Source organism: Manacus vitellinus, unplaced genomic scaffold (assembly GCF_001715985.3).
Source record: "Manacus vitellinus isolate BGI_N305 unplaced genomic scaffold, ASM171598v3 scaffold_1_pilon, whole genome shotgun sequence".
NCBI lineage: Eukaryota > Metazoa > Chordata > Aves > Passeriformes > Pipridae > Manacus > Manacus vitellinus.
Genome location: NW_021939396.1, coordinates 48,559,618 through 48,583,149, shown reverse-complemented (window position 1 = coordinate 48,583,149; position 23,532 = coordinate 48,559,618). Strand labels below are relative to the sequence as shown.

Genomic DNA, 23,532 nt, shown 5'->3' with positions numbered 1-23,532 from the left:
TCCTATAAAGGAATAGTCTTCATATTACTACCACACTTGTCCTAAAATTTTCTTGTTGATTCCATCCACAATGAAAATGTATTTCTGTCTTGACTGGTTTGGGGGGAACTGAATCAATGACTACAGAAGTAAATGAAGTTTGCTTTCTCTTTCATCTCTATCAGTGCTTCCTTCATTGACAACTGTGAGATGCTGTATTTCCTATCTTAGTTGAGTTTCTCGTCTCCATTTGGCATGATTATTCCTTCAACATTTTTTTTCCTTACTTCTACCTCTGAAAAACAGTATTTTTTCCATGCTCTCCAGTTCTCTTTTTGTTCTCTCATTCACTTTCTTCTTCTAAATTATTGTTTCTCTTGAGATATTTCAGCTGTTCTGCTACCATTTTAAAATCAACTTTTAAAGTATTGAAAATTTCTCCTATGTTCTTCTCTGCTTCCTAATTTTTAATTAAGCACTGAAAATTACACTGTATTTATGTTTTAAAATTATCTGTTGCTTTTATTCTGCTGTACCACAGTCCTGCTTTTTGTCATTTTTTTTCATTACTATCTTAAACAGTTCTTTTTTCATATAAATTAGAACCACTACTTTCAGTGCCAGGTCCAGTATTGTCTCTGACATTTTATGCAATTAAGCAACATGAGAAAGTAACACCTCTTCTTTTCAACTATTATAATATGATACTATTTCTGTACTACAAGTTCCTTAAATGGCTCTTGGTCTTGCCCTCACCAAACTTAGGTCTTGCTCCAGCCTGGCACTTTTGCTCCTACACACTTTATTTCCCATAATCCACCTCTATTTTACTATTTTATGTCATTATTCTTGCACTTTGCCTTAAATGCTCAGCTTTGCCTACAAAATCTACTATGTTCAAAACTCTCCAGTTTGCCATAAGAGTTTGCCTCTTTTCCTTACACATCTTTCCACCAGCAACTTTTTTTGCTTTTTTCTAAGCAACAATGTCAACACTACCTCAGTTCCTAGCTTTCTTTTTACTGTGCTAGACTACAAGACTAAATGAAAGGATTAGGACCTGGTTAGAATATTCATGATTTTAAATTATTTTTTTTTTAAATCTTCAAATCTCTATTTATCAGAGACATTAAGATCTGTTTTATGAAAGAAATATTTTTAGCATGTAACACAGATTTCTGTTTTTACAGTAAATTAACAGCTTGACTAAGTACTGGGAATCCATCAGTAACAGGATGGATTTGGAAAACATATTTGCTACCACCATTTTGGAAACATTTAAAGAATCTCGAGCAGATATCCCCGACATTAACTATTACTACTCATCATCTCAACTACAAGAATGAAAGATTTCAGTGTTCCCTGTGATAATTCAGTGCAAAAGTCACCAGGATGATTTGGCTTAAACCAATTTCAGCACCAGTTCAAACTCAGACAGCTGATTTAGTCTGCTGGGCACACTCTACCACACATCCATCCATATGGTGCTCAGCCCCTCCAGCTCCAGTTCCGTCAGCTAACAGAGTGCAGCTATGAGAAAGACAAACTGCTCAGGGTAGAACTATAAGGGATAATTTGAAAATATCCCTAAAAATAAATAAACTAAATACCTGCAGTCATTAGTGTAGGTCAAACTTACCTAACACTATGTGACAATTCATTTTACATAAAAATTACTTGTTCTGTGGGTTTTTTTGAACTATGTTACTTCAACTTTAAATATGTTAGCCTACCTTGCCCTGGCAACTATTGATACAGCCTTTAGCAGTGACACTCTTAATGACACACTTTGTTCCCACAGGTATGTCGTCATGCTTCAATGTTAATCCACTAGAAAAATATATAGAAAACACAACAGAATAAATTTAAAAACAAATACGGTGTTTTGCTATACAAGATACTTTCAGATACTCTTATGGAAATAAAAGCAAAAATGCCATCTAATTTATGTGAAAGAAATCCCGTATATCACTGAGACAACCCCCGAAGTATTACTATATTATTGTCACATGAAGAAAGGACAAAAAAAAGGAGAGATGGTTGAATTACCTAGCTTCAAGAATTGGTCTAATGCGGGATGACAAGTGTGTTGCATGACCAAATTCATCCTGTAATTCCAAAGGAATACTAAAAGGTACTCCAATTCGAAAAGGAAGCTCCAAAAGACCAACCGAAAATTTCTCTGGTTTGCCCTCTAAGAGAAAAGAATAACACATGTTTAGAAAGAATTACGTGTGCTCAATGGATTTTTCTTGATTAAGGTTGTAATTAAGTCAAGTGGTTTGCAGTTGCAAAGTAAACAGGCTGTTCAGAATATGCAACCAAAGTTATTGTTTACTGATTGATAGTCTTCTTTTAACTTACACTAACATAAAACAATAGTTAAAACATAACAGCATAAGAAATATAACAGGACAGTATTTAGAACATCACTACAGCACCTGAAACTGGACAAATTCCTCGCAGACAGCTTTTTTTAAACATTTAAGTGCTTTAATTACAGTAAAATAAAATCATTTATGCAGCAAAACATTTTTGTTCTACAACTACCCCAAATCTGAGAGATAAAGATGAGTAATAATGTGTATTAGAAAAAAAATGTGAGTGCATCCTCCCTGTGAAATCTGGCCCCATTAGACTGCCTCCAATTAGGCCCTAATAAATGAGAACAAGCAGAATGGTAACAAATGGGAGCTTGTAAATCAGAGTCATGTTTTGTGGAATTGAACTGTCTTGACCAACCGGCCTTTAGAATAAAGAAGCAATGCACTGCTGAACTACACAGTAAATATATGTCCTATGAAATAATTTTGAACTCAAATTAACAACTACTTTCACTACCCACGGGTGTCATTATCAAAGAGATTCCTTTGCCCAAGAGATGACACCTTGTACTGGTCAAAATTATTTACTGGTTATGACAAGAAAAAGACCTCAATCTTACAGTGCCTACAGTTTTACTTACAAGTGAATGATAAAACTGTAAAATGATTTGAGAAAATAACAGGAAAATAACCATGTAAAAAAAAGTTAGGAAATTTAGTTTTAACCAGCATTTATGACGATTTTTTAGTTTATCAAGAACTACAAATAGAGAAATAAAATATTTTGTTCCTCAGACAAAAATGCTGCTTTTTCAGTTTAGATTGTTTTTTTTTTTATTCTCAGAATCTACATACATAAAAGGTCACACAAATATTAATATTTTGGAATAACGAGTGTGAAGATTTATGGCTGCCTTTGAGACAACATAAAACACTGCAACAATAAAGACTTGAAATATTCAATTTTCAAGACTCCACATATTAAAAATATTGAATAAAAAAGCAGCAATACATAGCAAAAGTTGCTTTTGGTATCCCTTGTGTTAAAAGATTCAAACTATTAGTTAATTAGATTTTTTCAAGTTTATATTCCTTTCCAAGGCGATTCATTTCAAATGTTATGGCTCAGGAATCTTTAATTGAATGCTTCTATACAGGGGAAAGCCACACTACTACTGAGAAAAATTTTTCAAATGCAAAATACAACTTCACAACTTTAAAGATTCTCTTTTCATTTTGATAAAGAGATAAAGGAGCAGACACGGTTCATTTTTGTTCAGAGATTTTTTTTTTCTTTTCTTGGAAATATCTTGAGACTTCAATGACAAGTTTTCAGACATATGTTTAGATAGTTACTTTTCTCAAGCAATGCCAAACATTTTTTTCCTGTATTATCATACAAGAATACCTCTTTCTACTGTGCCAATAAGAAAAAGATTTTAGAAGAATATGATACAAAGAACTCTTTTCTGCCTAAAGGGTTTGCATTCAGAGCCTCTTCTGAAGAAGAGGAAGAAATAGGAGGCTACTGGAAACAGTGATTTTTTTTTCTTGATCTTCTGAAAACAGATGTTAGCTTTATCTACCAAAATTGTAATGAAAATATCCATTTTGAACACAAAGGAATTTAGTATTTTTTTTACCTTCCTCTTTCCCCACCCTCTTGTAGATTCACAGAATGGTTGAGGTTGGAAGGGGTTTCTGGAGGTCCTCTGGCTCAAGCCAGAGGCTTGTGACCCTGGTTCAAGCAGGGTCACCCTAGAGCAAATTGCCTAGGAACATGTCCAGACAACTTCTGAATATCCCAGAGCATGCAGACTCCATAACATATTGGGCAACTTGTCCAGCACTAGGTCACCCTCACAGTGAAAAAATAACCACAGAGAGTGGTTATCAGTGGCATGAAGTCTTGTTGGAAGGCAGTTAAGTAGGGGTTACCCCCGGGGTCAATACTGGGTTTGATTCTGTTTCACATCTTCACTGATGATCTGGATGATGGGGTAGATTGTACCTTCAGCAAGTTTGCTGATGATACAAAACTGGGAAGAATGGTTGATAAACCTGAGAGTTGTGCTGCCATCCAGAGGGACCTCAACAGACTGCAGAAATAGGCTGTCAGAAACCTCATAAAATTCAGCAAGAACAGCCCCCAAGCTGTCAACCAAGTGCCTCAAAAGCAGCTTTGTGGAAGATGGCCTGGGGTCCTGGTGGATAACAGAGTGCACACAAGCCAACAATGTCCTCTTGCTGCAAAAGGAGCAATAACCTTCTTGGGCTGTGTTAGAAGTGTTGCCAGTAGGTGGAGGGAGGTGATCCTTCCTCTCTACTCAGCATATGTGAGGCAACACCTGGAGTACTACGTCCAGTTCTGGGCATATTACCTTACAACACAGAAGCATGGACATACTGGAGAGAGTCCAGTAAAAGGCCATGAAGATGATGAAGGGACTGGAGGGTGGTGATGCACTGGAATAATTTTCCCAGAAAAGCTGTTGTTGCCCCATTCCTGGAAGTGTTCTTGGCCAGGTAGGATGGGGCTTTGAGCAACCTGGTCTAGTGGAAGGTGTCCCTGCCCATGGCAGGAGGGTTGGAACTAGATGATCTTTAGGGTCCCTTCCAACACAAACCATTCTGTGATTCTGTGATCTCTCATATGAAGAAAGGCTGGGAGAGCTGGGGCTGCTCTGCCTGGAGAAGATTCATGGGGATCTTATCAATGTCTGTAAATAACTGAAGGGAGAGTGTAAAGAAAGTGGAGGCAGACTCTTTCCCGTGACAGAGGACCAGAGGCAATGGGCACACACTAAAACACAGGAGGTTGTCCTGTACATGCTGTGTGATGGAACTCAGGATGATCTGCTCCATGACCACTGCTGGTATTGAGGTCATGCTGATGGGCCTGTAGTTCCCTGGATCCTCCTTCCAGCCCTTCTTGCAGATGGGCATCACATTTACTCACCTCCAGACAACTGGGACCACCTTGGTCAGCCAGGACTGCTGGTAAATGATGGAAAGGGCTCAGTGACCACTACCACCAGCTCCCTCCTTCCTTTGGAAGGACCCCATCTGGCCCTATAGACTTGTGTGTTTCTATGGTATTGCTGACCATTTGCCCCCTTGGATTATTCATTCTGCTCCTTGTCCCTGTCTTCCAGCTCAGGGGGATGGGTACTTGGAGAACAGTTGGTCTTATTATTAAAGACTGAGGCAAAGAAAGCATTAAGAACCTTATCCTTTTCCACTCTGCTTCCCTTCCACATCCATAACGATGGAGATTCTCCTTAGTCCTCATTAGCCTTCCTAATGTATTTATAGAACATTTTTTGTTGTCTTTTATACCAGTAGCCAGATTAAGCTCTAATTGGGCTTCGGAATTTTCTCCCTGCATAACCTCATGACATCCTTGTAGTCCTCCTGAGTTGCCTGTCCCCTCTTCCAAAGGCCACAAACTCTCTTTTTTTTTCACCTGAGTTCCAGCCAATGCTCTCTGTTCAGCCAGGCTGGTCTTCTTCCCTGCCAGCTCGTCTTTCAGCACACGGGGACAGCCTGCTCCTCTGGCTTTAAGATTTCCTTCTGGAAGAATGTCCAGCCTTCATGGACTCCTTTGCCCTTCAGGACTGCCTCCCAAGGGATTCTGTCAACCAGTCTCCTAAACACGCCAAAGTCTGCCCTCTGGAAATCCAACGTGGCAGTTCTGTTAACCATCCTCCTTACTTCTTCAAGAATAGAAAACTATAATTTTGTATACATTTGATCAATGTGCCCAAGACCAAGCCAGCTTCTGACCATCACATAACCCACCAGTCCTTTGCTGTTCACAAACAGTAAGTCCAGTGGGGTTCCCTCCCTGGTTGGCTCCCTCACCAGCTGTGTCAGTAAGTTATGTTCCACACACTCCAGGAATCTTCTAGAGTGTTTCCTCTCTGCTGTATTTCCTGCAGATATCTGCTTAGCTGAAGCCCCCCAGGAGAACAAGGGCTAGTGATTGTTATACTTCTCCCAGCTGCTTATATATTTCACCACCTGTTCATCCTGGTTAAGTGGTCTTTAACACAGACTCCCATCACAACATCTGCCTTGTTGGCCTTCCCCCCACTTCTTACACAAACACTCAACCCTATTGTCACCATCATCAAGCTCTAGAAAGTCAAAACACTCCCAGGCTACCCCACCACTTCTTCTTTGTCTATCCTTTCTGAAGGGGAACATAAATATAAATAGCCACGGAGGAAAGGTTTATAAACAGAAAGTAACCAACTACTAACAGATAAATGCAGACAAATAAATCAGGAAATGAAATCATCTTAGAGGGTAAGAGATACAGGACTAGTAAAACCATACCAAAAGCACGCTGTAACTGTACATTTTGTGTCTTACAGTCTTCAACAGTGTCATTAAAAATGAAATTTATGAATTTCTGGGGGAAGATAAGATCTATACAGACTACTGTAGGCCACATACATATACACATACCAGAGTGTAAGGTAAGATAGATTAACATTAAACATATTTAACAGTATTATTTTTATTCTGGTATTCTAGTTAAGTATTTTACGACGGTTAACCCAAAGAGACAGACTCAATACAATCAAATGAGAATTTAGTTTTGCACAGGATTCTTCCCTTAATTAAAAAAACCAAAAAGACTTCAATCTCAACATGCATATTTCAAATGTATAACCTGTTTCTTTAATGAGTTTCTGTGGTTTATGCATGAAAGTTGGCATAATAAATACTAGTTTTATGAAAGAATATTTATGTCCATGGCATGAGGAAAAAGAGTGATTCTAATTAAGTAGAAGTTTGTTTTTCTAAGTACGTTTGGGAAAGTTCACATCAGGGAGCTTTAGATTGCATCAAAACTTTTTTTTTTTTGTAAAATTGACTGTACAGCAGAGCCAACACACTACAGGTCAGATCAAAACCTATTAGGAAAAACTTTTTTTCCCTGGAAATGCTTCATATTTAACATGCACATGCTACTTTTCAGTGTTGAAAATTACCTCTCAACTAAAACATGAATAATTTTGATATACAATGAATCAACTAGAAACAGCAACAGTAGAAGAAAATAAGATTGGAATTCTTACCTATAATAGTAAATTTAAATACTTTAGATGGTAGAGGTCTCCCTGCATAAGTGTCTGCATTACTTTCATTCAATACTACTTGCAGTTTCAAGGAGTAGTTCCCAAGCTTCTGAAGATTTTCTAAACAAAGATAAAAATACACTTAGAAAGAAAATATCCCCTCTCCAACCAAAAAACAAAACCAACCAACCAACCAAAAACCAAACCTCAAGATACTGAATATGCAAACTTACCCATTTTCTTAAACCAGTATGGCCATTTGCCTCCATGCTGACTGATATGGGAAATTATTTCTTTATTCTCAGTAGGTGCTGCAAAACAAACACTTAGCTACCAGTATTTAAATTTTACACCATAAGTTTGCATTTTTTTTAAGCATTACTATCACTTATTATTACTATCACTTCTTGATCTACTAAATATCAATTCAGCTCCCCAATTAAACACATTGATCACAGTTAATCCTATTTTAATTAAAAATTGCTAGCCTCAGACACATGACATAAAGTAGCAGCCTTTCATTTGGTAACCCTTCATGCTCCTGCTTCACCTAGTCACTCCAGCTTTCTCTTTCCCTCAGCTCAAAACCACTTTATTTTTTGATATACAATGAATCAAACAGAAACATTAACAGTAGAAGAAAATAGGATTGAAATTCTCATCTATAATAGTAAATTTAAACACTTTAGATGGTAGAGGCCTTCCTGAGTAAGTGTCTGCATTACTTTCATTACCATAAAGTCATAATTAAAGGTCAACCTAACCTTATTTTATGGCCAAAACTTTCAAGCCCCACTTCATCATAGCCCAGATAAAAACATTCCTCATATCCCAGATGTCTTCCCAGCCCTTTCTTCCCTGCACAAAGTGTTCCTAACTCAGCTCAGACAAGTAGTTTCTCATAGTCTAGTTCTCCTGCTATCCCACCCTTTCCTTTGGCAGCTGTTTCAACGCCCATCAGACCCCTCTGCTTTATCATTCTCTCAACCCTAATTCAAACTCCAATTTTGAACTAAATCTTGCATAATAAGACTCTCTACTAACAGATGAGGTATGAAGTTTCTTGTAGCTCATCTCTGTGTGTGTACTCAGTCCACAGTACATTCTGCCAAGTATTCCATTCATTGAAAGAGAAACATTTTGTACACTGTGTTTGCTGTTGGCCTCCATACGGTTGTAACCATGTTACTCTTATTTGTACAATTAGGGGTTTGAGTTTGACAGGTATGCCATGCCCAAATCTGCACTTAGAGGATTTACTCACTGTTCTGGTGAAGAACAGGGGAACTACCCTAGTGATACCTCAATTGACTAGAGAAAAAAGACAGGAAGCAGGAGAAACAGTTTTAAGCACAAATTTTCATCAATGAATCAAGTGGTCAGGAGACACAATAGGTCTGAAGGCAGACTTTTCAGTGATCAGAAGCAAAGGGGTTTATTTCTCCTAGGAACAACACTGACAAAATAGGATAATAAAAACACCATATCTCTCTCAAGTCCATACATCCTGAACTCAGGATGGTCTATCTCAGTTAAGGTGGCATAACACTGATTTGTCATGCTGATAATCTGTAATACATGAACACCTTTTTTTTAATTCCAATCTCTTTATGCCCCAGCACACTACACTGCACAGGGGTCATGCACAGCAGATAGTTCCCAAATAATGAGTGCCATTAAAATATGATGTGTATTCTCATGACACGTATACTAAACTGAAGCTAAGATACTTCTATTTGGTTTTCTTTCATATGTATCACTATAATAATCTCAGTGCTACAGAAAGGTATTTTTTACAACTCTAAAATGATAAAGGCATTGGATTTTTCTATCACATATGGAAATAAACAAGGTAAAAAAGATTTTAACTTTCTATAAATTTCAAATACATTTGACATGGCAGAATTGGAGTTTTCAGAGAATTTAGTGTTCTAATATGTGTTCAACACAAAACTGAGTAATTTCAGCTGCCTTGGACAATGCAATTCTTCAGCAATGCAATGTCAGAATATCAAGTGAAGCACCCACAAATGGAAACCACAAAACAGTAAATCACAGTAAATCACTAGATTTATACTTATTATATGTATATACACAAAGAAATACATTATCAATTATGCATTTATAAAATAATAAAGACAATTAAATATACTGAAATACTTACAATGTAAAATAACCTTGAGTTCAACGAGAAGTTTCTTTGAACCTCCATGGCTTGTACCTGGAAGTTTTTGCATTGCTTCTCCTTTTTTATTCAAAATTTCTATTCTTAACGCTCCTATATTTAAAAGGAAAAATAATGGACTTTTAAAATATACTGTGGATTATAAGTGATCAGAGATTGCTGTATGCTTCCTTTTTTAACAAGAGTGCATAATACATTGTTTAATTGGCATTTAATGTTTTACTATTTGGAAGAAAAAAAAATATACCTATTGGTGTACCAGCAAATCTTGTTTCATTTGGTAATAACTCATCTCCTTCAGGCCATGTTACCGATAATCTGTCAGGAAGTCTAATAAAAAAGAAAGGATGAACAGTTTTTCAGTGATATAACGAAAGGGTAATTTATCTTTAGTTGAACATACAGAAAGCTATTTTGGGGTAGAAAAAAAAACCCAAACCCTGAACTATTTCTTCTTGGTTTATAATTTTGTTTCTACTGAAACAGCTGACTGCTCTCCCATTTGGGAATAAAACTGAACTTCTTTTTGTTGCTGAAGAAATACTAAAACTGTAATTAGAAACTCCACAATTATATAATTACAACTCAGTGCTTACCTTGCCATTTCATCCTCTATGTATTTTTTAACGACTTTCTCTGACACTGTTCTGTCAAGTTTTGAGATTGGAATAATTCTCATTTCAGCATACAACGCCTGTGGTTCCTGAAATAAAAATTCAGTGCAGTTATAAATGGCCAGATTACAGTATGTCAGAGAAGACCAAGGGACTAGACAAGTTGACATAGACATAATGCAACAAGCTAATAAATACTACCTGCAGACAGCACAAGACACTGTTCTAAAATTTGCTGAAATCACAACGGTTAAGAATGGTTGCAAACATACTATTGATACCAACTGTGATACTCTATTTGATATGCAAATTTAAATGAATTAGATTGTTGACACTGGATAATAATTTTAATATATTTATATTAAAACCACAGTAACTAGTTTGATTATTTCTAGATTGCTGAATCTCAAAAACCACATAATTTTCAACAGTTTAAAAGTCATTTAAATAAATCTGACACAGGATTTTGTTTAAAGATTTCATAGGTAAACTAGGTGTGTGAATCCCTTCTATATTTGTCTTACCAAAGCAATTTGAACCTCTCCTCCAGTGGCAAATATGTCTCCATCATGGTCTCCATACAAAAAAAATTTCTCGATACTTCCATAGAATATTGGATGAGTCTTAATACTTTTCACCTGCAATGAGAAGACAACAATTAATGGCAATGCATTACTTCTGCATCAAATACATAGTATCTGCCTTTTAGAGGGTTCAAATCACCTATGACAAAACAAGCAAAACCCCAACATCAGTGAGCAACTAACTTACCAGCTGTCCGGTTTTGTATATTTTTCCATCCCACTCTATTGCAGCATACATTGTCCAAGGGCTCTGCAATCTTTTGGATGGTATATCAGTACGTACAGTTATTCCTTTAAAAACTGTGAATTTTATCTGTTTGTCATATTTTTCATGACAGTCTTTGAGCCACAAAGCAAATTCTCTGTCAATTTTCATTCGCTGCTCCTATGAAGAGATTACAAAAGAAATACATATTAGCAATGTATTAAAAAATTTAAATCTGACCACTTCAGAAGCCAGAACAATTTTAAGAGTACAGAGATACTGTACTCAAACATAAAAAAAACCAAACCAACAAAACCAAACCCCAAGGATTCTTCATCTTGAAAACGTGACAAAATTCTAGGAAAGCTACACTTCAAGCCAAAGAAAAGTGTTTCCCCCAGCAGCCATATTCCTCCATGAAGGTGTCTTTCTACAAAAACTGTCATATAACATCTAAACAAAGTAACTGTTTGAGAAAATAAAGGGAAAAATACTGAGTCTTGTTTTCTCAGATTTAAAAATTCAGCCTTATTACTCAATAAAACAGAGATATATCTGCAAAAATGCACAAGGTGAATGTTATTTAGAACCAGGCAATATTCAGTGATATGAGCAAATCAGCAGTGAGCAAAGGTTTCTGTATCATGTGCATTAAACTTTATCAAGAAGAAATACTTAACATAATGCAACTATTACCTGTCCATTGAAGATTCTCGTGAACAGAGTATTTTTATCTTTTAGCTTCAGCTCCAGATCCATGAAAGTGAGTTTGTTTGTGCTGACCTGGAACTTATCATTGGTAAACAATGCACCAGAAATTCTGTAGTAGCATTCGACTGGTGCCAATCCTCTCTTCTTTGGAGGAGCACACCAGTCAAAACTGAAACAAAAGGAGAAAGACGTTAAAATCCGCCTTTATAAAGAGAGGTTTACATTATGGAAACAGACTGGTTTACACTGTAGAAACAGATTACCACTTACTCTTCCACGGTTGTGTATGGTATTAATCTACCATTCCAAAAACATTCAAAAATAGGCCTTTTTCCTCTGGCACCTTTTTCTACTATAAAGCAGTCATCATCATCATCATCGTTTAATCCTTGATTTAAAAAAAAAAAACAAAAACAACACAGTCTTCTCGCATAAATTCATTAAAAAAACTAATATAAAAAAAACAGTGTAGACTAAATTAAGTTGAGCACAGTAGCAGTGCACATGATATCAAGCTAGTTATATACAGCATAAGGGATTTTTTTCATATTTTAAATATACCAAGCAGAAAAACTAGGCAAGCTAAGTAAAAATTTTAAATAGGAGTTAAATATTACCAAATCTACCAAATTTGAAAGTTTTGAATTTGAATAAGTATTATTTTTCCTCTTAGTTTCAACTGATGTTCTTCTAATATCATAAAATCTCTTCACAATTAAGCTCAAGATTTTGTAAAAAAAAAAAACCAAAAAAACCAACACAGTATATTTTAAACCCCTCAGCATTTGAAAACTCATCACGACTGAATAAACTAATTTTAAATTAAGGACTTCAGACTATGTGTTGTCCTTTGCAGTATTCTGCTATCAGAATGTTTTGAATCTAACTGCTGGTATTTTATTAATTTCTTGGAGCAAAGATCTAACAGTCAGGAAGATGGAAAGTTTCAATCTGACTACAGTCCATGAGAGTTTATAGTTTGAAATCAGTGTTATGCCAAAGATCAGGTTTACACAAACAAGTAACCACAACAGCCAATTTATTCACAGGATCTGTTCATCCAAAGAACACGAACTTTTTTGTTCTGACACAACTTAAATCAGGTAATAATTTGCACTTCAATTTCAATTGTTTTAGCTTTTATTTCATTTAAACATTTAGAGTAGTGGGATTGTCTATGATAGGACTGACAAGTAGTAAAACATTTCACTCACTTGATGGATAGCATGGATCATCAGGGTATGTTTCTTTATCATACAGGAAAGGATGATATCGGATGATGCCTTCCACTATACCTTCTTCTTCAACATGTGCCTTAAACTCAAAACTATCTGCCGCAGTATTTATATACAGTGTCTGCATGTCATCTTTGATCTCCCTCAGATTGACAATCTTTGGTACTTTTCCTTTTTCGAACATTGAAATCTGGAAGAAAACAAGTTGATTTTTCCTTAGATCAAAAGACAAAGTAATTAGCATTTTGACACTTGACTGTTAGCAAATGAATTAGTTCCTATGCTGCAATGATAAATAGTTTAGCTTTAAAAAAATTAAATTACAAACACATCTTAAAATGCTGTAGTTCAAAATGCATGAATAAAGAGAAACAGGCACAATATGAAATAAACTGCCATTAAAGAAGACTTTTGACTAATATGTATAAAACCTCTTACCTGAATGTCGATGTTGTTGAAAGGGCTTATGTCTTTTGCTACAGCATTAGTTTCATTTCCTTTTGGTCCATGAATATAGTAGTGATAGATATGTCTGAAATACATTTAAAAAAAAAAATGTCCAAAACCAGAAAGTGAAATTAAGAAACTGCACATTATAATTTAAAAAAAATCTAAATAAGCTCATATTTCTATTAAAATATCCAATTTTTGGATAAAATAGTTGGAAACAAATTGGAAAAAGATGCATAAGTGAAAAAAACCCCTATGATTGTTACATGGTTACCAGATCTTTTACATCAAAGCACAAACTAAAAAACTACTGTAAATTGTTCTGTACTCTGGAGATGAGAAAGAACTACAAACAAAGCTTTCCCCACTTTGTTTCTGATACCAGTTTTGTATCAATCATCTAATAGCAATAGAAACATTTAACCAACAGTCACTATCCTTAATTTATTTACAAATATGTGAATATAGGCAAGAGTCATGGATGTCCTCAATTCTTCTATTTATAAACAGTATTTTCTAATGGGCATTTTTGCTCATTTAAGAAACTTCAAAAGCACGGTCAGGTAGATTAATTCATTTCATAGATACGAAGTTTGAGAAAACTGAGGAACTTAACTCCATTTACTTCAACTTCTCAGCAAGCTAGCTAGTTCTTCCAACTTCAAAGACTGAATCCTTAAACCTTAGGGTGGTGGCATGCACAAAAATGAGATTATACGAGTCAATGGGACTGAATGCACCTGCAAGCACTTTGCTTCTGACATCCACTACACTAAATGTGTCCCAAGGAGAAATCTTGCTTCCCAGCAAAAAGCTCCTCATGGCCTCATTGCTTAGGACTTTACAGTATGTCCAAATTGCTTAGCATTTTGTCTGCTTTTTCTCCAGACTTCAAAAGGTGCTCTCATGGCCTTAAGACATAGTTATTTTAGGGGTTCGTCTCTACTTCAAAGCATCCAAAACAATGAGGGCTCTGCTGTAGCCCATTAAAGTAGAATGAAACATGTGGCAAAAGGCATGGCAGAAGGGTATGTGGAGGTGTTTGAGGGAAAAAAGGCCATTACAGCTGACAGTGATGGACCAGAAAGCTAAATCTGATTAGTTTTACTGTAACAGCTACAGGGTATATACTTGAATTTCAGATGGAGGCAGCTCTTTCATTTCAAGACATGGCTGGAAAGAACTAATGCACATAACCCACATTGGATAATTATGTATCAATTATCAAGTCACATTAAAGCTGATGCTTGTAAATATCTTTGATTTAGGGGGCCACATTCAGTTGTTCTAGCTTCTGTAAAATCAGTTAGATAGGAAAACTAATTGTAGCATCAACAAAGGATGTATGAACAGCTTTAACAGGAAGAAGGCCAATGGCTGAGAACAAAAAGGAAGTAATTCATAATTAGCTGACTTTGTTAGTAGCCCACTTTTAACTAAAATCTTTCAAATCATCAACTTACGCCAGCTGCCTCGTCCAAAGGTGAAAGTAGTTTTTCAAGTACTGCATGTGATCTGGTTGTACACCTGTAATGACAACTGCTGTAAAACTCTCTTTATCCCTTTCTTCTAATATTAGATTATGAAGAAATCTTTCATCATCACTTGTGATGTGAGTAGAGTCAGATGGCTACAAAAAGAGTAAAATAATAAAAGCAGGAATGTAAACTGAATTTCTGAACTCCCATCAGCTTTGAAAGAGATTAAAAAACATAACAGGAAAGTAAAACAGAACATATGATGCTAAATATCAAAAGAGATTAAAGCTTAAAATAAAAGTTTCCAAACTAAAGTCAACAAGCTGAGAATGTGACATCCCTGATCCAGTTAATTTTCAACTCACATCACAGCATTTGAAGTGTTCAGCCTAGAAATGGATTTAATCATGTTTAATGTGACACTGTGGGATATCCATGTTCTCATCCATCAAATGGGACTATTATGTGTATAACACATGAAGTCTTTTTTAAGAAAACAAAGCCAGAAAAAAATTATTTGCTTTTAAAGCAGGCTGCTTTCTATAACAAAAAACTGAAGTGGAAGAAACACACTTTTGCTGTAAAAAAGAAATGGTGAATTTCCAGATGAAATATCCAGTAGTATCTCACAGAAACAGAAATTCTCAATTATGGAAGCTACTAGTTATCTTTTCCTGGATGGATGCACTTTACTCTTATGACAGGTTTCTAAGCTGCACAAAATCACAGTGGTTGATGTCATGCTTCATGCTGGACCAATGGATACTCCTTTACATTTGCCACCTACAGAAAAGAAGCTATTTTTAAAACAAAGATTGAGATCTTTATAGTCATTGCAAACAATTGGTACAACCAAGAAGATAAGCTGTAGCAAATGCAGCTTCATGCCTCATTTTGCAGGAAAGCAGGCAAAACCCACATCACTAAGACATGAAAGGAGACATGTCTTACCTGCCCATAGGTGGTGAAATAATTAATCAAGGGTGTTCTATTAAAACTTACTTTTCTCAGGGAATCAAAGACCTCTCCTTAACCAAGAGAATAAACTACCATGGCACTTTCCCCTACATTCTTAGCATCCATCTCAACTAGAAAAGTACTACTTACTTATTGGCAATATTAAATGGTCCAGGGAAGTGAGTGCAGTAAAGATAGGTGCCTATTATCCCTTAAGATGATCAGCTGAGGCGCCATCAACGCCACTTCTCTTCAGTGTTATGGCCTTGTTCTACAGTGCCTTATATTTGATATTGATTACATCTTGATTTCTTTGCAAAAGTAACTTCCTTTACCAACTCAATGCCTCAAAGACTCAATTATTCTTCTCACCCTAGTAATCCATTACAACTTCTATTTCTGCCATAGCATTCTCTTGCTCACCTATGTGCAGCGCAGATCATTTTTCATGTCATTGAAGAGACAAATTCACACACTTTATTTCCCATTGCTATAATTAACTGGCCTAGGTATTTCAATGATTGGCAAAAAAATTCCTAAACCTGAGTTATCTATCCATTACCTTCACATCTCATTTCTATTACTTGAGTTCTTCACATCATCTCTTCCCTCTTGGATAGTTACAAGTTATTTTTTCCTCTAATAGAACTTTACTTACATTTTTTAACTGTGTCAACTTTAATTTTATATTATCACCACAACTTTTCCAACAGTTGATTGCACCACCTTCTTGTACCACCTTTAGTAGTATCTACACACCTCATTCAGCTACTTTCCTCCAGCTTACACCTTTTTAATATTAAATGGGAGGGAAAGTATTTGTGTCCTCTACAAAAAAGCTGATTTTGTCTGCTTTTATTTTCAAAATAAAATAAAAGCAGACTATTTTATTTACAAAAATAGTGTCTATTTTTGTGACTCTACCTTCTCAACAATATTGTACAGAGATTAAAAACAAAACCCTGACAATTCATTTTTTGTTGCAAGACACTGACCCAAGATTGGCATGATAAAAACCTTATTTATCTCCTGTTCCTTTCTCACCCATATAAAAGGCCAAGAACACTGATATATCCAATTTCATATGGGCTTAAGGTCTGACTACCTTGTCACACATAGCACCCACTCTGCCTCCCATCTGCACCCTTAGCTATATTCTTTGCCTTTACCACCAAAGAACGGTTCTTTTCAGTCTTCCCCTTTATCTTACAGCTTTTTGCTCAAGCTTTTCCTCTTCATGAAAAGCATCAGGACAGTTCATCTTAATTTTCAGCTGAATAGTTCACTTATTTTACAAAATAATGAATATTTGTAAAACCACTGGGTTTTGTTGATCTGGCTCGACTTCTCTCCCAGAAGTTAGTTCTTCTACAAATTTCTACATATGCAATTTGTTTCCCTAATTTATTCATTGCTATTTCAAAGAACACACATTTTCTTTATGTTTCATACATAACAAAAAAATTGCTGTGTTTAGAAAAGTATTTTTAAATATATAGCATTTCTGTCCCTTAATTTTAACTGACAAGAGAAAACAGAATCACGTAGAAATAAAGCCTTATGATACAGTGTCTTCAAGTTTCTTATTACTTCCTTTTACTCTCCAGAGTGAAAATGAGTCAATAAGATGAAGATATCCCCAGATAAGTATTACATAAATATTATATAGTTAAATCACGTTAACCTGGGAAAGGCTTTCAATTAAAAAGGAGAAAGTATTAAGGCTATTTACCTTTCTGTTTCGAATGAAACCACTATATATTGCTTCTTTGTGTTTCTCCTTCTTTTCAAAATCCTCTTTAGAAAGGACAAGTTCATGAACATCCTGAGATTCTGCAGGTTTGCTTATCATCTGATTTTATTAAAGAAACAACATTTAAAATCAAAATTAGACTTAAAATGAACATAATAAAATAGTTTAATGCTGTGATTAAAAGCTAGGAAATAACAATCTGATTATGTAAAAATGTTTTAAAATAAAGACTGACATTTACTTACTCTGGCAGACTGTCCAACGAAGAACACTGCTTGTTTACCTCCAACTCCAAAATAAGAGATATCACTATTTAAACTACGAGGCACTGGCAAAGGGCGTACATATCCTGAATGATCACTGAGAAAAAAAGTGCCCTTAATAAATTTTCTCAAGACAAAAGTAATGTAAAAAAACAATGAAATGTCTGATCTAAATAGCTTATATTAAATTCTTACTGCTTTCACCTTGTTAAAAAATCCTCAAATTTAGACCTATTAAAACTGTAATATTAAAATGTATGTGCCTAAGATTCCTGATGTATTCTTTCTGAAAGAATGATGACCAAGTAAATATTTTTCTAAGTCCTCTTATAAAACATTTCTGTCCCTTCTCACAAATCAAATCTTATTCAAATGAAAATGCTTAGAAAGAAAGCCTGACCTTTCTGACAGCATCCTTTCATAAAAATACTTTTAAGTCAAAATGGGAAATAATGCCAACCAACTATTAAATGCAGGCTTGGAAAGACAGCATATGCTATCAGTAATTAAATTCCATGTCTCTTAAGTCAGCCCAAACAGTCTTACGTAGTTTAGGACAAACATCTATTTTTAAATCATAGCAGCCCCAAATGAAAAAAAGGTGTAGAGGTTAACCTGTTATAATCTGCACATACACTCCCTTTGAACGGTAGCAACCCACAGTTCAAACCTGTAGCTTTAGAATACTGTACATTTCCACTGTTGCTGAACTCACCTGCAGCAATTTCAAAAAGCAGTGAATTTCTTTGCATATGACCCAGAACCACTTTTTATGCACTTATCTCCAGATGTTCGAAAGATTTTGCTATTCTGTTTGAAGATGCTTCCAATGCAAAAAACCTTCCATTAACCATATTACCACTTTCCACTGCCCCATTACTTTTTACAGTAGTTACTCATATGAAAAGACTGAGGCTGTAATTCTCATCCTCACATTTACTATTCTATCTGAATATTCACACAGTACCATAAGATCAGAAGAGCAGTTTCATATTATGAAGCTTCTCTAACTTCCTACCTACAAAAAGTATAAATCTAATTATGTAATCATAAAATGACAGGTTTTAGCTAAGTGTTGGTACAGAGCTATGTCTTAAAAGGGTATTTTGTGAACCTTCGCAGTTTGTTAATGGTTGTAGAAATATTTAAAACTTTCTAACCTTTCAAAGTCACCTTGTCTTGTAAACTTTGACAATCTATATACAGCCCAGTTGTTAAGCTGTTTAGAAGTCATTCCACTTCCATTATCGATCACAGCAACAGCTGGTTTTCCTTGGGAATCATCAAATAACTGAGGGGAAAAAAACCAACACAACTCAACAAGAAGCACCAATAAAGAGGAATAATGTGAACTACACCTAAAAAAGGTAGAATATCTCCATCTTACCAATTTTATCTGTATGCTCCGAATACCGGTATTTCGGGATGTAGCTGACAGAGAATTATCAATCAACTCAGCAAGGGCAAATGCTAAAGAAATTGAAGAAACATAACCCTATTAAATAGGAGTCAGAAAACAGACACCCACTTACCTTACCTATTCACTTAGCCTTAAGGAACACATTTCCATCCAGACTCTCTAAAAAGAAAGTTTTATTTCCTGCAATTTACAAGGTTCTTCAGAATGCTACAGTGCAAGGTGCAAGCTATACTGGCCATACGCTTCAGACATGTAAAAGAAATCCCTTGAGTATTAGTACCATGCATCAACACTGAAGCATGTGGCATTTTCCCTCAAGTTGTTTTTGAAGTATAAAAACAGTTCTACATTTTTTTGCAACCTTCTTCGTTGCGAACAACAGCAGTTGAGCATCAGTTATGTGATCCATACTTACTATTCCATATCAAAAAATAATGGTCCTTCAGCAACATGTGAAATTGGTTAAGCACGGCCTTAGATATGTGGCAAATAAGGAGCATCAGCTGCAGTACACTTACATAAACTCAAAACTGCTCTTTGCTCTAACAGTCAACTCTAGTACAAAACAAACAAAAGTAGACAGTTTAACATAGCTAGCTTGCAAATTTGAATCACTGGCATGTTGCAGAATTTCACAAAATACCTCAGTATGGTCTCCAAGAGCAAGAAATGGTAACACATTAGAAAAAATATATACCAGTAATATCATTACAGAAGTGGATCTAAAAATTATTTTGTTTGTAGTCTTGATCATTGTAATCTCTTTATGATTGCAGAATTATGACCACAAGAAGACTTACGACCACCACAACTTTTGAGCCATTTTAAAAGCTTCTGTGGTAGCAATATGAATACATTCAGTGCACTCAGAGCACGAATCCTTTTTTTCTCCGTCACCTATTGCAGAGTACAAACAAGTTCAAGAACTGACATAAATGCATATGAAAAGTTTCTCATAAACACCTGAAGCTTGTTCACTCTTTAAGAGTGAATGATGACTTAAAACCACTGTAGCAAGCTGTTTTGGCAATAACACGACAGAGGAAAATACTGCAAAAAGTTTACCATTCCTTCAGTAGTAGAAAAGTTTGCTTTACTACCAAAAAAAAAAGAAAAATCAACCCACTTCAAAAAGACAACATTGACATTCCATCTTTAGATCACTTCTCTGATTGATCAATAAGTCTGTTTCAAGCTTTGGGGTAACTGTATTCCCAGAGAGAAAACAGCAAATGTATGTTGGTGATACTGTCCAACAGACCAAACATAAGTTTAAAATTATTTTGAACTACAGCAAAATGTGAAGAAATTTTCATTATCTAGACCTGCAAACACTGACAGGCAAAGCCCAGTTAAACTTCACATTGTTCTTGCTTGCCCAGTGCTTCAGCCTGTCCAGGTCTCTTTCCAAGACAGCTCTCTCCTGATCTGTCTACTTCACCATCCAGTTTAGCATCATCAGCAACACTGATAAATTCACAACAGAGAAGTATCTCATTCTACTGCTTTTGCTCTTATTTTTCTTGTAGTTTCCATCATGTATGGAAAAACACAGCTTTTAACAAGTGAGTTCAGAGTCTAGGACAGAAGAGACCTTCAAAGACTATGTTGTTCCAACCCCTCGGACACGGGCAAGGACATATTTCACTAGATCATATTGCTCAAAGCTCCATCCAACCTGGCCTTGAACATTTCCAGGGCTGAGGCAGCTACAGTTTCTCTGGGCAACCTGTTTCAGTGTCTCATCACCCTCACAGTAAAGAATTTGTTCCTTATTTTCCATCTATATCTACCCTCTTTCAGTTTAAAACCATTACGCCACGTCCTGTCACTACAGGCCTTGGTAAAAAGCATCTTCCCATTTTTCTTATAAGCATATTTTAAGTACTGCAATAAGGTCTCCACGAAGCCTTCTCTTCTCCAGGTTGAACAACCACAACTCTCAACATGTCTTCACAGGAGAGGTACTCCAGCTCTCTGATCATCTTTACGGCCCTCCTCGGACATGCTCTATTAGGTCCATGTCTGCCTTGTGCTAGGGGCCACAGAGGTGGATGAAAGTGCTCCAGGTGGATGTTTCACAAGAGTAGAGTATAGCTGGAGGATTCATATCCCTCAACATGGTGGTCATACTACTTCTTACACAGCCCAGGATATGATTGGGTTTTTGTGTGCTACAAGTACAAATTGCTGGCTCACATCCAACTTTTTGATTGACTGGTATCTCCAAGTCCTTCTTGGCAAGGCTGCTCTCAATCCATTCAGCCCCCAGTCTGTATGGATACTGGGGATTGCTCTGACCCAAGTGCGGAACCTTGCACTTGGCCTTGTTGAAGTTCATGCTGGCCCACTTCTGAACCCTGTGAAGGTCCCTGTGGATAGCATCCATTCCCTCAAGTGTCTATCAACTGCGCCACTCAGCTTGGTGTTTTCTGCAAACTTGCTGAGCTTGCACTCAATCCCACTACATCATTAATAAAGATATTGAACGGTACCAGTACCAATACAGACCTGTGAGGCACACCATGTGTTACTGATCTCTATTTGGACATTGAGCTGTTGACTGCAAGTCTTTGAATGTGGCCATCCAGCCAACTTCTTACTCATTTAACAGTTCATCTGTCAAACCCGTATCTCTCCAATTTTGCCACAAGGATGTTGCATGGGACTATCAAAGGCCTTACAGAACTCAAGACAGACAACATCAGTTGCTCGTCCCTCATCCACCAATGATTTGCCCTTGGCGAAGCCATGTAGCCATGTTTGCTGTCTCTAACCACCTCCCTGTCAACCATATGCTTAGACATAGCTTTCAGGAGGATGCGTTGCATGACCTTACTGGGCACTGAGGTGAGGTTGAGTGGTTCGTAGTTCCCACAGTACTCCTTTTTAAAAATGAGTGGGATGTTTCTCTTTTTCCAGCTACTGGAAATTTTGCCTGACTTTCAGGTCTTTTCAAATATCATTAAGAATTGCTTGCTGACTACATCTGACAGTTCTAGACCCTGGGAAGCATCTCATGGGGTCCCACGGACTTGTACATTTAGGTTCCTCAGATGGTCTTGAACCTGATCTTCTCTGTTGATGAATGGGAATATCCTTCCCCCAGTCCCTGCCTTTAGATTCAGGGACTCAAGAATTGTGGGAGGAGCAATCGAAAGTGAAAACACAGGCAAAAAATTGTTTAGTACTTCAGTTTTCTCCATGCCAGTTGCCACTAGACCCCTCCACCCCACATTTCATTTATTGAGGGTACAATTTCTTTTGTCATCATTTTTTAATGTATCTGTAGAAATCCTTATCATTCTTTCACATTCCTTGTCAAATTTAGCTCTACCTGTGCCTTAGCTTTTCTGATCCCATCCCTACATTCCCAGGCAGTATCCCTGTATTATTCCCAGTATTCATGTCTCTGCTTCCACTGTCTATGCATTTCCCTCTTGTGTTTGACCAGGAGGTCTTTACTCAGACATACCAGTCTTCCTTGCCTGATTTCTTGCACATGAAAATCAACAGTTCCTGTGCTCAAAGAGAAAAAAAGTCTTTAAATAGCTGCTCTCTCTCTTCTACTCCTTTATCCCCAAGGGCTGTTTCCCAGCGTGTCCCATCCCCCCCGCCCTTAAGCAATTGAAAGTTCGCTTTCCTAAGGTTTAGAGTCTTGACTATACTTTTCACCTAGCCTATATTCATTGAGATCATGAATTCCACCAGGGTGTGATCAGTACAGATCAGGCTACTACCCATCTAGACCCTTCCAGTAGGTTCCTCTGTGCTGGTGAGCAACAGGTCCACTAATGGTTGCTGGCAAGAACAAAGCACAGATCTCAACAGAATGCTTTGGGTGGTCTAATATAGCGATTCCTGTGCACAGGGATACACACATCATTGATCAAACTATCAGTGCACTTTGAGCACAGTACCCCCAAACCTGAACCAAAACAGCGTCTTCATTGCAGCAGGGAACAAATGAAGCGCAGAAAGAGGAAAGGGGAAAAAGGAGACTGGTCCTTAAAAATATATTTGCTATTTATAGATGTCAATATTGTTTTAAAACAGAAATCACGGTGGGAATGGTATCATGCTTGAGTCTTGATAGTTGCATTTTTTTCTGCACAATTTTGAACCTGCGGTACCTAAGAAGTACATACTTAAAAAGTAATCACAGTCACAGACAGAATTTTCACAGAAGCCATAAACAGAAATTATTTTTTTCAATAAAACAATACAAAATGCTGGTTACATATTTAATACACCAGTTAGATAAAAACTAATTAAAGTAGCATC

The 23,532-nt window shown here is 36.5% G+C and overlaps 1 protein-coding gene across 1 annotated transcript in view; it reads right to left on the bottom strand.

Moving 5' to 3' along the window:
* The window catches only part of SMCHD1 (structural maintenance of chromosomes flexible hinge domain containing 1), a 61,668-nt gene that overhangs the window by 36,972 nt on the left and 1,164 nt on the right, over positions 1-23,532 (bottom strand). Inside the window, exons 3-20 of the mRNA XM_018081168.2 lie at positions 19,216-19,298; positions 18,989-19,119; positions 17,811-17,925; positions 17,545-17,664; positions 14,841-15,007; positions 13,366-13,459; positions 12,907-13,117; positions 11,963-12,080; positions 11,678-11,861; positions 10,964-11,161; positions 10,717-10,830; positions 10,175-10,281; positions 9,826-9,908; positions 9,558-9,671; positions 7,627-7,704; positions 7,394-7,513; positions 2,029-2,173; positions 1,713-1,809 (exon numbers count right to left, since the gene is read on the bottom strand). Of these exons, the coding sequence (XP_017936657.1) occupies positions 1,713-1,809; positions 2,029-2,173; positions 7,394-7,513; positions 7,627-7,704; positions 9,558-9,671; positions 9,826-9,908; positions 10,175-10,281; positions 10,717-10,830; positions 10,964-11,161; positions 11,678-11,861; positions 11,963-12,080; positions 12,907-13,117; positions 13,366-13,459; positions 14,841-15,007; positions 17,545-17,664; positions 17,811-17,925; positions 18,989-19,119; positions 19,216-19,298 (2,279 nt within the window). The remainder of the gene's footprint in view (positions 1-1,712; positions 1,810-2,028; positions 2,174-7,393; positions 7,514-7,626; positions 7,705-9,557; positions 9,672-9,825; positions 9,909-10,174; positions 10,282-10,716; positions 10,831-10,963; positions 11,162-11,677; positions 11,862-11,962; positions 12,081-12,906; positions 13,118-13,365; positions 13,460-14,840; positions 15,008-17,544; positions 17,665-17,810; positions 17,926-18,988; positions 19,120-19,215; positions 19,299-23,532) is intronic.